This window comes from Canis aureus, chromosome 33 (assembly GCF_053574225.1).
Source record: "Canis aureus isolate CA01 chromosome 33, VMU_Caureus_v.1.0, whole genome shotgun sequence".
Lineage (NCBI taxonomy): Eukaryota > Metazoa > Chordata > Mammalia > Carnivora > Canidae > Canis > Canis aureus.
In genome coordinates this window covers 24,419,160-24,433,990 of record NC_135643.1, presented here as the reverse complement: position 1 = coordinate 24,433,990, position 14,831 = coordinate 24,419,160, and the positions used below count along the sequence as shown (strand labels likewise).

The window sequence follows — 14,831 nt, the reverse complement described above, 5'->3', positions numbered from 1 at the left end:
TATATCTACTAAAAGATACAGTCTGGCATTAATTTATTATATATATATATATTTTCTGAAATGTGTACTTCCATATTAAGTGCCTCATAGCAAATTGGAAATTAACATTAAATTATGTTCATGTAAATTGTTTAAAAGTTTGTTTTCCTTTTTAAAAAAGATCTCTTTCGCTTATGTTTTAAATTCGATGTTCAGTATTTAATTTTGTTCATAATAGGTTTATTTTAGGACGGTGGAACTTATAGAAGAGCCCATTGAAGGTTCTCAAGGTCTGAGTTTCTACTTCAAAATTAATGGATTGCCCATATTTCTGAAAGGCTCGAACTGGATCCCAGCAGATTCATTCCAGGATCGAGTAACCTCTGACTTGTAAGTTATTTTCTGTTTCTTGTTTTTCTTTTATTAACAGTCCCACTAAGCTAAAGAGTTACTCATTTTTACTTTCTTTGTTTCCAGTGGAAGGAATGGAGACAGAATTCTAGGGTGATGGAAACTTTAGAATGGAAAGGATTTTTAAATCATGTATTCTATTCTTATGAGCTATAGATAGTCTTAACAGCTAAATGACTTGAGACTGCTGAAACCATCCAGTTTTTAGAAAACTATTATATATTTCCTGTGGAAGAACAAGAAAATCATTAATGCACACTTTGGATAGTTAGTCCCTGAAAAAAATGATTAATTTTTTTTCAATTTTTCAAGGAATACCTTAAATATTTCTGTGCATTCTTTTAAAAATATGGAAATCCATATTTCCTTCTTCATTCTAAGCTACTTGTATATTCTTTTACTTTTATCTTAGTAAAAGGAACTAAAAAAGCTTTGCAATTTTAAATCAAGAAGAAAATTTAAAGTGCTTTTCTAAAGCTTTGAGAATAGCACTTTACATGAAAATAGTATTTCCTGATTGCAATTATAAACTGTCTTGATGATAGTAAAAATAAACTTTTTTAAAGAGAAAATAAACACTTAGCTTATTTACATGTGTATAAATATGCATTGTGGTACATTATTTGGTGTTTAGAATTTGCCAAAAGTTGCAGTAATTTGCTTTTACTTTAAACTGTGTATGTTGTATCGAATTTCATGTGAAAATGAAATTATTCTCCAGACATAGACACAGATAACTTGCTGCCTCTTTTCATCTCCTGGCTCCTGTCATCTCCTGGCTGGTGTTGGCAGTGACTGTTCAGTACAGCTGGGCCAATTAGTAAACCTGCTGAAGCACAATGCTCCGGGTGCTTAGTGGGCCAGTTATTGGCCTTCTTGGCTCCTTTCTGGGCTCTGTTCTAGAAATGCAAGGTAGATGTTCTCAAAGTGGCTGTAAATTTCTGGATTTTCCTGTGGGTGATGTGAATAGGAATTGGAAAAATCAGAAAGGAAATTTACTAGAGAAAGAAGCAGGGCATCTGGGTGGCTCAGTCAGTTAAGTGTCTGCCTTTGGCTCAGGCCATGATCCCAGGCTCCTGGGATTGAGCCCCAAGTCAGGCTCCTTGCTCAGTGGGGAGTTGGCTTCTGCCTCTCTCCCTCCTTGTGCTCTCTCTCTCTGTCTCTCTCTGCATCAAGTAAATAAATAAAACCTTTAAAAATAAAAAGAAGAAGCATAGCCAGTGCCCTACTTATGATGGTTTGGCATGATTTTTTGCCTTTATCATGCTGTAAAAATGATACACATTCAGTAGAAATTATACTTTAAATATGGAATTTTGGTCTTTTTCTGGGCTAGTGATATGCAGTACAGTAATCTCTTGTGATGTTGGGCAGTAGCAGAAACCTTGGCCTCCCAGGCAGCCACGTTGTACTGATAGTCAACAACCTATACACTCAGAACCATTCTGTACCCATATATCCATTCTGTTTTTTCACTTTCAGTACAGTATTCAACAATTACATGAAATATCAATACTTTAATTATAAACTAGACTGTGTGTGAGATGATTTTGCCCAACTGTAGGCTAATGTAAGTGTTACGAGCACATTTGAGGTAGGTGAGGCTAAGTAAGCTAGGATGTTTGGTACGTATTAGGTGTATTAAATGCATTTTCGACTTAACAATATTTTCAAGTTACAATGGGCTAATTGGGATATAATCTCATTGTAAATTGAGGAAAATATGTACTAGACTGGAGGAATTGAAAAAAGGAGATGAGAGTAAGCTAGGTATCAATGTGCAAACTTTGATTTTTGTCTTATAATTTGAAATGGTTCTATAAAATTACCTCATACTCTAAGGTTTACAATTTTTTTATTTTTTTAAAAAAATATTTTATTTTATTTTATTTTATTTATTCATGAGAGACACACAGAGAGAGGCAGAGACACAGGCAGAGGAAGAAGCAGGCTTCCTGCCGGGAGGCCGATGTGGGACTCGATCCCGGATCCCGGGATCATGACCCAAGCCAAAGGCAGATGCTCAACCACGGAGCCACCCAGGCATCCCTACAAATTTTTTCTATAAGAAAAAAAAAAAACAATAAAAAATTTAGTTTCAAAGGGGATCCCTGGGTGGCGCAGCTGTTTAGCGCCTGCCTTTGGCCCAGGGCGCGATCCTGGAGACCCGGGATCGAATCCCACATCGGGCTCCCGGTGCATGGAGCCTGCTTCTCCCTCTGCCTATGTCTCTGCCTCTCTCTCTCTCTGTGTGACTACCATAAATAAATAAAAATTAAAAAAAAATAGCATAATAATAATGTGAATTCAGAAGGCAGAGAAAGATATAACACACAATTTTTCCAGGTTGATGTGTGTATAATTTTGTCTCACTTTCTTCACCTAGCATTATATCCAAACCATCATATTTTATTTTATTTTATTTTATTTTATTTTATTTTATTAATTTAATTTAATTAATTTAATTTTACTTATTTATTTGAGAGAGAGAGAAAGCAGGAGCAGGGCAAGGGGCAGAGGGAGAGAGAGAAGCAGACTCTCTCGTGGAGCAGGAAGCCCAATGCAGGGCACCATTCCAGGACCTTGGGAGCATCACCTGAGCCAAAGGCAGACCCTTAACCGACTGAACCACCCAGGTGCCCCCTAAACTATCATAATTTTAGAATGTGTTTTTCTAACAGAGATTTGAAATGTATTTATCAACACCATGTGTTTTAAAATCTTTTTTTTTTTAATATCCCAAAATTTCAAGTTAACATTTGTTTTTAAAATTTCTTCTACTGGGGCAGCCCCGGTGGCCCAGTGATTTGGCGCCTCCTTCAGCCCCGGGTGTGATCCTGGAGACCCGGAATCGAGTCCCACGTCAGGCTCCCTGCATGGAGCCTGCTTCTCCCTCCGCCTGTGTCTCTGCCTCTCTCTTTGTGTGTCTGTCATGAATAAATAAATAAAATCTTAAAAAAATAAAATAAAACAAAATCTCTTCTACAGGTTACGGCTCCTTTTGCAGTCTGCTGTGGATGCTAACATGAATACTCTCCGGGTTTGGGGAGGAGGAATTTACGAGCAGGATGAATTTTATAGACTCTGTGATGAACTAGGAATAATGGTGCGTAGTTGACAGCATTTTATTGATTGATATGTTACCATACCCTCTCTTTGACCTCCTGTGTTCTGATGTGTGACATGGCTCCTTCACTTCTTTCTCAGAGCTGGGACTGATAATCCATTTTTTTGCAGAGGAATAAATGGCATCTTACAAACCCAGAACCATAGATGATGGAATATCATAATTATTTAATTATTTTAAGTGGGAGACATTTATATTTCTAATTTTCTTTGTGATATAAGGGTGTGCATACGTATTTTAAAATTTAACTTTAAGGAGACATAACAAGACCTAGAAAGAAGAAAAATACGATTCAATGAAGTAAAGCTGTGCTTGATATTGTTATTAAGTAGTCCAAATGTGTTTTACATTGGTGAGGGTTAAGCACAGGAAATACAGTCTTTTACTTCTGGTATTACAGTTCTATAATATAAAATACTCCATAAAAGAAGAGTGATTATGATAATATTGATAATGCTGATGGTCATGATAATGTGACAATATTCTATAATATTTATTGAGTACCAGGCATTGTTCTCAGTGCTCTGCATCTATTATTTTATTTCATCGTCTTGCCCATCCTATGAAGTAGTTGCTGCTGTTTTCCACCCCCATTTTACCAATAAGGAAACTGACACGTGGAGGTGAGACTGAATAACCTGCCCAAACCCAAATGGTAGGAATGTGGTAGAACCAAGGTTCTGACTCAGGGCCTGTGCTCTTAACCAGTGCATCCTAACAGCCTCTCTAGAAATGAACTTATGTGGGAGTGTCTGGGTGGTTTAGTAGGTTAAGCATCCAACTCTTGATTTTGGCTCAGATCATGATCTCAAGGTCATGAGATCGAGCCCTGTGTCACACAGAGCCTGCTTGGGATTCTCTCTCTCTCTGTCTCTCCCTCTGCACCCCCCTCAGCTCTCTTTCTCTCTCTCTTCCTCCCTCTCTCTCTCTCTCAAAGAAAAAAAAAAAAACAAAAAACCAGAAAAAAATAAATGAACTTATGTGGTTGTATTACAAAAATGTCCATGTAGTCATCCTTTTTGCCATGAAAAGTTAGTCCCTTTATAAACAATCTGGTTTATCTCTCAATACCAAATTCCCAGTAAAAAATTGAAGTATTGCAAGTGAGGAGGGGCTTGGGGAAGGTTCTTCTCAAATTTCGTATTTCCCTCAACACACTCACTGTTTCTTATTTGAATTCCCTTTTTCTTCTCTTTCTTTTTCTCCCTACTTAACATTTTCTTCTCTCAGATTTCCCCCACAATTTTGTATAGTTCTGGAAAGTCCTGAGGTCCATATGAGAGCCTCTCCCATTGCCTCAATCATAGTAGTGTTCAAATGATCACACTTATCAAGCTAACTTGTTTTTTCATTTGCCTGAAAGATAATTCCCAAAGTTCAGAATGAAGAATTTCTTTCTGTGTAAAAAAAAAAATATATATATATGGAAGTACTTTATTGCTTTTTATTGGTTTGATAGGTATGGCAGGATTTTATGTTTGCCTGTGCCCTTTATCCAACTGGTCGGGACTTCATGAATTCCGTGAGAGCAGAAGTTGCTCACCAGGTATGTTATTTTCATTCCAAGAAGAAGGAAAATGCTTATGTTTCATTTTGCCTTTTGTTAAACCTTTCCTCATTTTTTTTTTTTGGTTGTTGTTCTCTTTGCTAAATCCCATGAAAATCATGTCAGATAATTGACTTCCTAGGTAATTACACCCAGTCTCCCGGCTTTAACACCACCAATATGCTGATGACTTTCAGATTTACCTCTGATTCTGACATCTCTGCTGAATTCCTAGTGCTTATATCCAGCTGCCTATTTGGCGCCTCTGCTTGGAGGTTTCTTTTCTTTTCTTTTCTTTCTTTTCTTTTCTTTTCTTTTCTTTTCTTTTCTTTTCTTTTCTTTTCTTTTCTTTTCTTTTCTTTTCTTTTTTTCTTTTCTTTTCTTTTCTTCTTTCTTTCTTTCTTTCTTTCTTTCTTTTTCTTTTTTTTTTTTTAAAGATTTTATTTATTTATTCATGAAAGACAGAGAGAGTGAGAGAGAGAGAGAGAGAGGCAGAGACACAGGCAGAGGGAAAAGCAAGCTCCATGCAGGGAGCCTGACGTGGGACTCGATCCTGGGACTCGATCTTGGGACTCCAAGATCACACCCTGGGCCGAAGGCAGGCGCTAAATCGCTGAGTCACCCAGGGATTCCCTGCTTGGAGGTTTCGTAGTCATCTCAGCTGTAACATGTCTGAATCAAAGTTGCATTATCTTCTCTGAACCTGCTTTTCCTGCAGCTTCTCCCACCTCAGTAAATGGCAAAGCCAGTGTTCTCATTTCTCAGGTCAAAAACTTAAAATGATTCTTGACTCCTTGATTTCTTTTGCATTCTGTATAGATAAGTGCAAGGAATTGATTATAACGTAGCTGTGTCCACTGTAAAGGACTAGAAACAATGAACCACTTAATAATCTTGTGTTTCCTATTGAAATCATTTTTCCCATTAAGGGAAAGGTTCCTTAGAGAAATGGCTGATTCCAGGTCTGGGACAGGAAGTATACTAGATGATCCTGGAATATTTTGACATAGAGAGAACAAGGAAGCTATCAGAGGTATGTTAAAGAACTTTGATAAGACTCTCACCAACCAAGAGTGGGACAGTTTGAGATTCAGTAAGGATAAGAATATCAGTGGGTTGAAATCCATCAAGTATGTTAAAATTCATGCTTTCATAATTACAATGTCTTTGGTGGACATTTGCATGGAAAACCAAAAAAAAAAAATGCAAGGAAGTGATTACTCTAATACTCAAGATAGTAGTTACTGTTGGAAGCAGGAAGGAACTGCAATTAGAAAGAGATACATGAGTTGAGCGTCTGCCTTTGGCTCAGGGTGTGATCCTGGATTCCTGAGATCGAGTCCCCGAGTCCCCCATCGGACTCCCTGCAGGAAGTCTGCTTCTCCCTCTGCCTGTGTCTCTGCCTCTCTCTGTGTCTCTCATGAATAAATAAATAAATAATCTTTTATTTATTTATTTATTTATTTATTTATTTATTTATTTATTTTTTTTTTTTTTTTAATAAATAATCTTTTAAAAATTAAAAGGAAAGAGGTGCATGAGGGCTTCTGGGGTTCTCTTTCTTAATCTGGGTGGTGGTTACAAGGGTGATTGCACTATAATAATTTACTAAGTCATAATATGTTTTTTTATATCTGTGTTTTATTTTTTTAAAAAAGGTTTTAAAGGTACAAACGAATCATCTCTTCCTCAGAGCTCTCCAGATAAGGATACTCACCATGTACTATCTTGTCTCTGTGGGCCTCCCTGGCCCCATCAGGCACCCTCTTCCTGTGCCATCTGTGCTCTGGAATACTTTTCCCCTCACCCTCCCTACGGACCACTCTCTCATTTTCTTCTGGCACCTCTTACCTTGAGCGTGACTTCGGGAAAAAACTTTTCTATATTTGCAAGTCTAAGTCACATCATTTGCCTTTGTGACCTATATCACACTTTGAATTAGTTGCTCAGTGTTTTGTTTCCCCTGGAAGATTGTAATCTCCCTGCAGCCTAAGAGCTTGTTCTTCTCTGTAACCCCACTATCCAGCTGGGTTATTTATCAGTAGGATAGATGGATGGATGGATGGATGGATGGATGGATGGATAAGTTTTAAAAATAATAATTTTAGTTATATAGGTTGCAAACATTTCCATTAATTTTTTTTCTCATACAAATAAATAAAATATGGTATCTCTGTACCTTCAGTTCTTTTATGTATTATTAAAGAGAACTTTTTATGCAGACTTTGTTAAAATTTTAAAGTAAAGCTTGTCAAAAAATTCTAGGTTAGTTTGAAGGATATGTGTAGCACAGAGTCACTGGAGCTTTTTGTCTCTTCAATGTTTGTTTTTAGTAGCATAAGAAACATGCCAGTCATAGTTGGTAGCAGCTGTCACTTACCTGGGCATGCACAGAGGCAAATAAAGGAAAGAGTGAGTATTCATAAGTCTGGTTTAGAAAAACATAAGACTAATTTGTAAGAATGAGATAAATCTCTTTAATGCACTGGGTAACAGGCATTAAGGGGGGCACATGATGAGATGAGTACTGGCTGTTATACTATATGCTGGCAAATTGAATTTAAATAAAATAAAATAAAATCCCTTTAATACATCCTTAATGCATCCCTCTTTCATGTAGGAGAGACTTAGCATCTTGAATGGAAGCCATAGTGAGAACATCAGCTAGGATCCATCACTGTAATCATGTATTACATGGAAGAGAAGCTATAAATACCAATAAGGTTATTTTGCTAAAATATGTTCCAAAGGAATTTCTCTTTACTATTGACCCACTGTGTTCTCAAAGAGATTTAATTGCCTTCTTCTGCTGGAGTACATCTTCCAGTGTGTCAGAGGAACTGGATCCTTCCACCTTTATGTAGGGTCAGCCCACAAAGAGCCCAGTTCATGCAGGCTCAATTCTTAAGGCTGCCAGGATTTTCAGATTCTTTAATTTCTTCTGTGTTCAGATATATTCAGTAACTTACTTAACCTTAGTTGGTTTCTCAGGATATGACACAGATAGTTATTTCTGGAGACATCCTCTTGATGCCCTAATCTTTTTTCCTTTAGAACATTCCATATATTTGTCTTTAACATACAGAGTATCTCTGGGATTCACTTGCTTTGTAAAACCCTCTTTAGTTGTCTGTGTGGTTTTCTGATCTCAGAGGGGCCACGACAACATCAATCCCTCTTTCAGCAGAAGTGGTTGTTCTACGTTATTTGTTTCTTCACACAAAACCCCAACTTGTTCTTGAGAAACTCCTCTGTAATGTAATGTCTCCTGCCTTTTGTATTTCTTAGAACATTTTTGTGGCAAGTCAGAAAATGATGAGGTTGATTTATTTTTCTTTTTTAATAAAAGGGATTATGTTTTCTTTAGGTTTTATACAGTAGAGAAGAGGAACCTATCTTATTGGTGCTTATAAAGTCTAGGTAAAAAAAAAATCAGAGATTTCTTAAAATGTATTCCCACGGGTAATGTTACAACCCTTTTCTAATGAGTTTTCTGGTACATAAGAATTTATGTACAGAAATGAAATGGCTGTCATTTTATTAATTATAGCTATGAGGCTTTTTTTCTTGTTGATCATTTGAAAATTGTTTGTTTTCTGAAATTTTAGATCAGGAGACTGAAATATCACCCCTCCATCATCGTATGGGGCGGAAATAATGAAAATGAAGCGGCCCTGATGATGAATTGGTATAATATACGTGCCAGTGAACTGCATACCTACATCAATGACTATGTGGTACTGTATGTGAAAAATATTCGAAAGATTGTCTTGGCAGTAAGTAATGACTTTTCATGCAACAGAATTTAAGAACCTGTTTTAAAAATGGATCAGTTTGAATATTGGTAGAATATATTTTTGTGCCCTTTTTAGGGCAATCTTCAACAATATCACTTTAATACAGAACAGTCCACTGTATTGCTGCAGCATGTGAACAGATTTATGTGTTCTGGAGTTCTTTGAGAATTAACTTATCGGTGGAACTCACTGCATACACACCAATATTGTGTTTATAACTGCAGATTATCATGGACTCTTTCTAGAGCCCATCCATGGAACCTCAGAAGTTGAGAATTTCTACTTTAAATGATTTACTGATATGCCACTTCCCTTTTTCTTTCTTTTTGTTCCTCAGTATTAATATAGTGCATTCTGTGAGTTAATTTTCTAATCACAAACTAGTTCTAGTATAAGCTCTATTAGCTATAATGCTTTGTTCTTTTATTCTGTGCTAGATTTGATTTGCTAATACTTTAGTTAGAACTTAAAAATTTATATTCACAAATGAACTCAGTCTTTGGTAAGAATTGAAAACTCAAAAGCCTAGAAGAGCCAAAATTGTTTTAAAATATTAAGTAGAGTAGATGAGGCTCACAAAGAGAGAAGAGGCATCTGTGGTAATAGGATATAGATGTTGGGTCTCATATTCAGCATTAAAAAAATGATATCTAAACAAAGCTATTTGTGAGATAGATTTAGCCCAGAGAACCCAGCTTTTGGTTCATACAAATGTACCGCATTTGGTACATGTGTATGTGTTAGTGCTCGCTGCACAGAATAAGTTACTAGCCTTTTGTTGTTGTTTTTGATGTCTAGGAACAGTTTATATAAAATAAAGATTATCAGTTTTACTGAGACAGATTAACCCATAAAATAATCTGGGTCTAGTGCCTTTGTAGGGGCAAAAATGATCTCCTCTGTAATATATTTCATTTCTCCTATAGTTATTATCCAAATTTGGGTTTATAACTTCTGGAACTATGGATATTTATGTTTCCTAGGAACATAGCATTTCACCTAGAACTATATTTCTGTGTAAACAGACATGCTCTATAGATCAGGCTGTAAGTAGAGAGGTTGTGCAGGATGAGAGACTCCAGGATTGTCAGTACAGATAGTGTTTGGATGTGGAGGTTGCTCCCATTCATGTGTGTGTGTGTGTGTATCCATTGTGGATATCTGAAGTTACCCCAGACATCCCAGCTAGAAGACTTCCATAGACAAGGAGAAGGAGACACAGAGCTGACTCAACTGTCCTATGGATATTTCTTTTCTATTTTTCTTTCTTCCTTTCTGTTTTCTTTATTTCCTTCCTTCCTTCTTTCCTTCCTTCCTAAGAGACATAGAGATGACTTCTCCTCCTCCTCCTCCTCCTTTTTCTTCTTCCTCCTCCTCCTCCTCCTCTTTCTTCTTCTTCTTCCTCTTGACTACCTTCACCCATTTTACCCACCTCCTACCTCACACCTCTAGCAACCACCAGTCTGTTCTCTGTTTTCATGAGTTTGTTCTTGTTTTTAGATTCCACGTATAAGTGAGATATGTAGTATTTGCTTTTCTCTGTCTGACTAATTGCACTTAGCATAATTCTCTCAAAGGCCATCCATGTGGTCACAAATGGCAAGATTTCATTCCTTGTTTTTTTTTTTTTTTTGACAAAGAGAAAGAGACAGCGTTAAGTGGGGAGGGGAGAGGGAGAGAGGGAATCCCAAGCAGGCTCCGTGCCCAACACAGAGCCCAATGCAGGGTTTGATCCCATGGCTCTGAGATCATGACCTGAGCCGAAATCAAGAGTTGGACACTCAACTGACTTAACCACCCAGGTGGTCCAAGATTTCATTCTTTTTTATGACTGAGTCATATTCTGTTTTATATATATGTATACATGTATATATATGCCACATTTTTTAATCCATTCATCATCAATGAACATTTTGATTATTACAGTATCTTGGTTATATAATGCTGCTGTGAACATGTGGGTGCACATATCTCTTTGAGTTAGTGTTTTTATTTTGTCAGATAAATATCCATAAGTTGGATTGCTGATCATATGGTAGTTCTACATTTAATTTTTTAGGTAACTTTCATATTGTTTTCCTTAGTAACTATACAAATTTACATTCCCAACAACAATGCACAAGGGTTCACTTTTTTCCACATGCTTGCCAACATTGGTTATCTCTTCATATCTTTTGAAAATAGCCATCCTAACAGGTGTCAGGTGATACCTTATTGTGGTTTTGATTTACAATTCCCTGATAATTAGTTGAGCAACTTTTCATGTACTTATTGGCTATCTGTATGTCTTCTTTAGAAAAATATCTGTTTAGATCTTTGGCTTATTTCTTAATTGGATTGTTTTTTTTTTTTGCTGTTGAGTTGTACAAGTTCTTTATATATTTTGGATATTAAACCCTTAGCATGTATATGATTTGCAAATATTTCCTCCCATTCAGTATGTTGCCTTTTCATTTTGTTCATGGTTTTCTTTGCTGTGCAGAAACTTTTTAGTTTGATGTAGTCCCACTTGTTTATTTTTGTTGCCTTTGCTTTTGGTGTCAAATCCAAAAACTCAAGCCAAGACCAATGTCAAGGAGCTTTCCACCTAGTTTTCTATTAGAAGTTTTATAATTTCAGATCTTACATTCGAGTCTTTAATCCATTTTACATTAACTTTTGTGCATGGTTGAAGATAGTTGTTCAGTTTCATCCTCTTGCAGGTGACTGTCCGTTTTTGTTTTTTTTAAGATTTTATTTATTTATTCATGAGAGACAGAGAGAGAGAGAGAGAGAGGCAGAGACACAGGCAGAGGGAGAAGCAGGCTCCATGCAGGGAGCCCAATGTGGGACTCGATCCCGGGGCTCCCGGATCATGCCCTGGGCCGAAGGCAGGCACTAAACCGCTGAGTCACCCAGGGATCCCCTGTCTGGTTTTTTCTAACACCATTTTCTGAAGAGATTGTTTTTTCCCCATTGTATATTCTTGTCTCCATTGTCATAAATTAATTGACTGTACACATATAAATTCATATATGTGTACAGTCAATTAATGTTTCTGGGTTCTCTATTCTATTCCATTGATCCATGTGTCTGTTTTTATGCCAGTACCATAATGTTTTAATTACTTTTGTTTTGTTATATATTTGGAAGTCAGAAAGCATGATGTCTCCATCTTAGTTCTTCTTTCTCAAGATTGCTTTGACTATTCAGGGTCTTTTGTAGTTCCATAGAAGTTTTTGGATTATTCATTCTATTTTATGAAAAATGTATTGCAGTTTTGATAGGGATTGTGTTGGATCTGTAGATTGCTTTGGATAGTATGGACATTTTAGCAATATTAATTCTTCCAATGGATGAGCACAAAATATCTTTTATTTATGTCTTCTCCAGTGTCTTGTATCAATGTCTTATAATTTTCAGTGTCTTATAGTTTTCTTTCTTTTTTTAAAAGATTTTATTTATTCATGAGAGATACAGAGAGAGAGGCAGAGACACAGGCAGAGGGAGAAGCAGGTTCCATGCAGGGAGCCCGATGGGGGATTCGATCCCCGGACTCCAGGATCACACCCTGGGCTGAAGGCAGCACTAAACCGCTGAGCTACCTGGGCTTCCCTTTCAATAATAATTTCAGTCTTTCACTTCCTTGGTTAAACTTATTCCTCAATATTTTATTCTTTTTGATGCAGTTGTAAATAAGATTGTTTGACATGATTGATTGTCATGATCATATGATTTTTATCCTTCATTTTATTAATGTGGTATATCATGTTGATTGATTTGTAGGTGCTGAACCATTCATACATCCCTGGAATAAATTCCACTTGATCATGGTATAAGATTTTTTTAATTATACGAGTTTGGTTTGTTAATATTTTGTTGAGAATTTTTGGATCTTTGTTCATCAAGGATATTGGCCTGGAATTTTCTTGTGGTGACTCTATTTGGGTTTGGTATCAGAATAATGTTTGTCTTGTAAAATTAATTTGTAAGTTATCCCTCCTCTTCTGTTTTCTGGAAGAATTTGAGAAGGATAGGTATTCTTCTTTGAATGTTTGGTAGAATTCATCAGTGAAGATGTCTGGTCCTGGACTTTTGTTTGTTGGGAGATTTTTGATTGTTGATTCAGTCTTCTTACTAGTTAATTGGTCTGTTCATGTTTTCTATTTATTCATGATTCAGTATTGGAAGGTTGTATGTTTTTTAGGAATTTATCCATTTCTTCTAGATTGTCCAATTTGTTGGTGTACAGTTATTCATAGTAGTCTCTTACAATTCTTTATATTTGTGAGGTATCAGTTGTAACATCTTTTTCATTTCTGATTTTGTTTGATTCCTTTTTCTTCTTGGAAAATCTAGTTTAAGGTTTGGCAGTTTATCTTTTTTAAAGAACCTGATTGATTTCATTATATTGTCTTTTTACTCTCTATTTCATTTATTTCTGATCTGATCTTTGTTATTTCTTTCCTGCTAGTAACTTAGAACTTAGGCCCATGTTTGTTCTTCTTTTTCTAGTTTATTAAGGTGTAAAGTTAGTTTCTTTAAATGACATTTTTCTTATTTCTTGAAATAGTCATTTATCTCTATGATTTTTCCTTTTAAACTGCTTTTGCTGCATCTCGTAAGTTTTGGTATATTTCCATTTTTAAAAAAAATTTTTTAAAAGATTTTTCGTTTATTATTCATGAGAGACATACAGAGAGAGGCAGAGACACAGGCAGCGGGAGAGGCAGGCTCCCTGCAGGGACCCCGACGCTGGACTCGATCCCGGGTCTCCAGGATCATACCCCAGGCTGAAGGCGGTGCTAAACCGCTGAGCCACCGGTGCTGCCCTGTATTTCCATTATCATTCGTCTCAAAGTATTTTTCGATTACTCTTTTGATTTCTTTTTGATCCATGATTGTTCAATAGCATATTCCTTAATCTTCATGTATTTGTGAGTTTTCCAGTATTATTCTTAAAATTTATTTCTGGGGATCCCTGCGTGGCGCAGCAGTTTGGCGCCTGCCTTTGGCCCAGGGCGCGATCCTGGAGACCTGGGATTGAATCCCACATCGGGCTCCCGGTGCATGGAGCCTGCTTCTCCCTCTGCCTATGTCTCTGCCTCTCTCTCTCTCTCTCTGTGACTATCATAAATAAATTAAAAAAAAAAACATACATCTTTAAAAAAATTTATTTCTAGTTTCATACCTGTGGGGTCCAAAAAATATGCTTGAATATGATTTCAGTCTTCTTAAATTTGTTAAGACTTTTTTTGTGGCCTAGCAGATGATCTATCTGGGAGAACATTCCATGTGCACCTCAGAACAACATGTATTCTGTTGCTTTTGGGTGATATACTGTATATATCTTTTAAGTCCATCTGGTCTAATGTGTTATGTAAAATTCTGTAATTATAAATGCTAAAGCAGAACTTGATGTATATCATATATGATTATGTTGCTATGTTAAATAAGGGGAAAGAGAGAGCAAAGAGCTTTTCCCAACTCTACCTTAGAACCCTTCCTTTATGGTATGGTGGTTCTCTTTCATCACTTCTTTTTATTTATTTTATTTTTTTAAGATTTTATATATTTATTTATGAGAGACACACACAGAGAGAGAGAGGCAGAGACACAGGCAAAGGGAGAAGCAGGCTCCATGCAGGGAACCCAACGTGGGACTCGATCCCAGGTCCCCAGGATCACACTCTGAGCTGAAGGCAGTGCTAAACTGCTGAGCCACCTAGGCTGCCCATCACTTATTTTTTTAATATCTTTTTTTTTATTATTTATGATAGTCATAGAGAGAGAGAGAGAGAGAGAGGCAGAGATATAGACAGAGGGAGAAGCAGGCTCCATGCACCGGGAGCCCGACGTGGGATTCGATCTCGGGTCTTCAGGATCGCGCCCTGGGCCAAAAGCAGGCGCCAAACCGCTGCACCACCCAGGGATCCCCCATCACTTATTTTTAATAGGCATATTGTACTTACATATTCTATATCCATACACA

General features: G+C 36.7%; 1 protein-coding gene across 1 annotated transcript in view; it reads left to right on the top strand.

The window, feature by feature from the left end:
* Positions 1-14,831, top strand: part of MANBA (mannosidase beta) — a 115,151-nt gene that overhangs the window by 67,374 nt on the left and 32,946 nt on the right. Inside the window, exons 8-11 of the mRNA XM_077882147.1 lie at positions 218-369; positions 3,379-3,496; positions 4,977-5,063; positions 8,672-8,839. Coding sequence (XP_077738273.1) covers positions 218-369; positions 3,379-3,496; positions 4,977-5,063; positions 8,672-8,839 — 525 coding nt within the window. The remainder of the gene's footprint in view (positions 1-217; positions 370-3,378; positions 3,497-4,976; positions 5,064-8,671; positions 8,840-14,831) is intronic.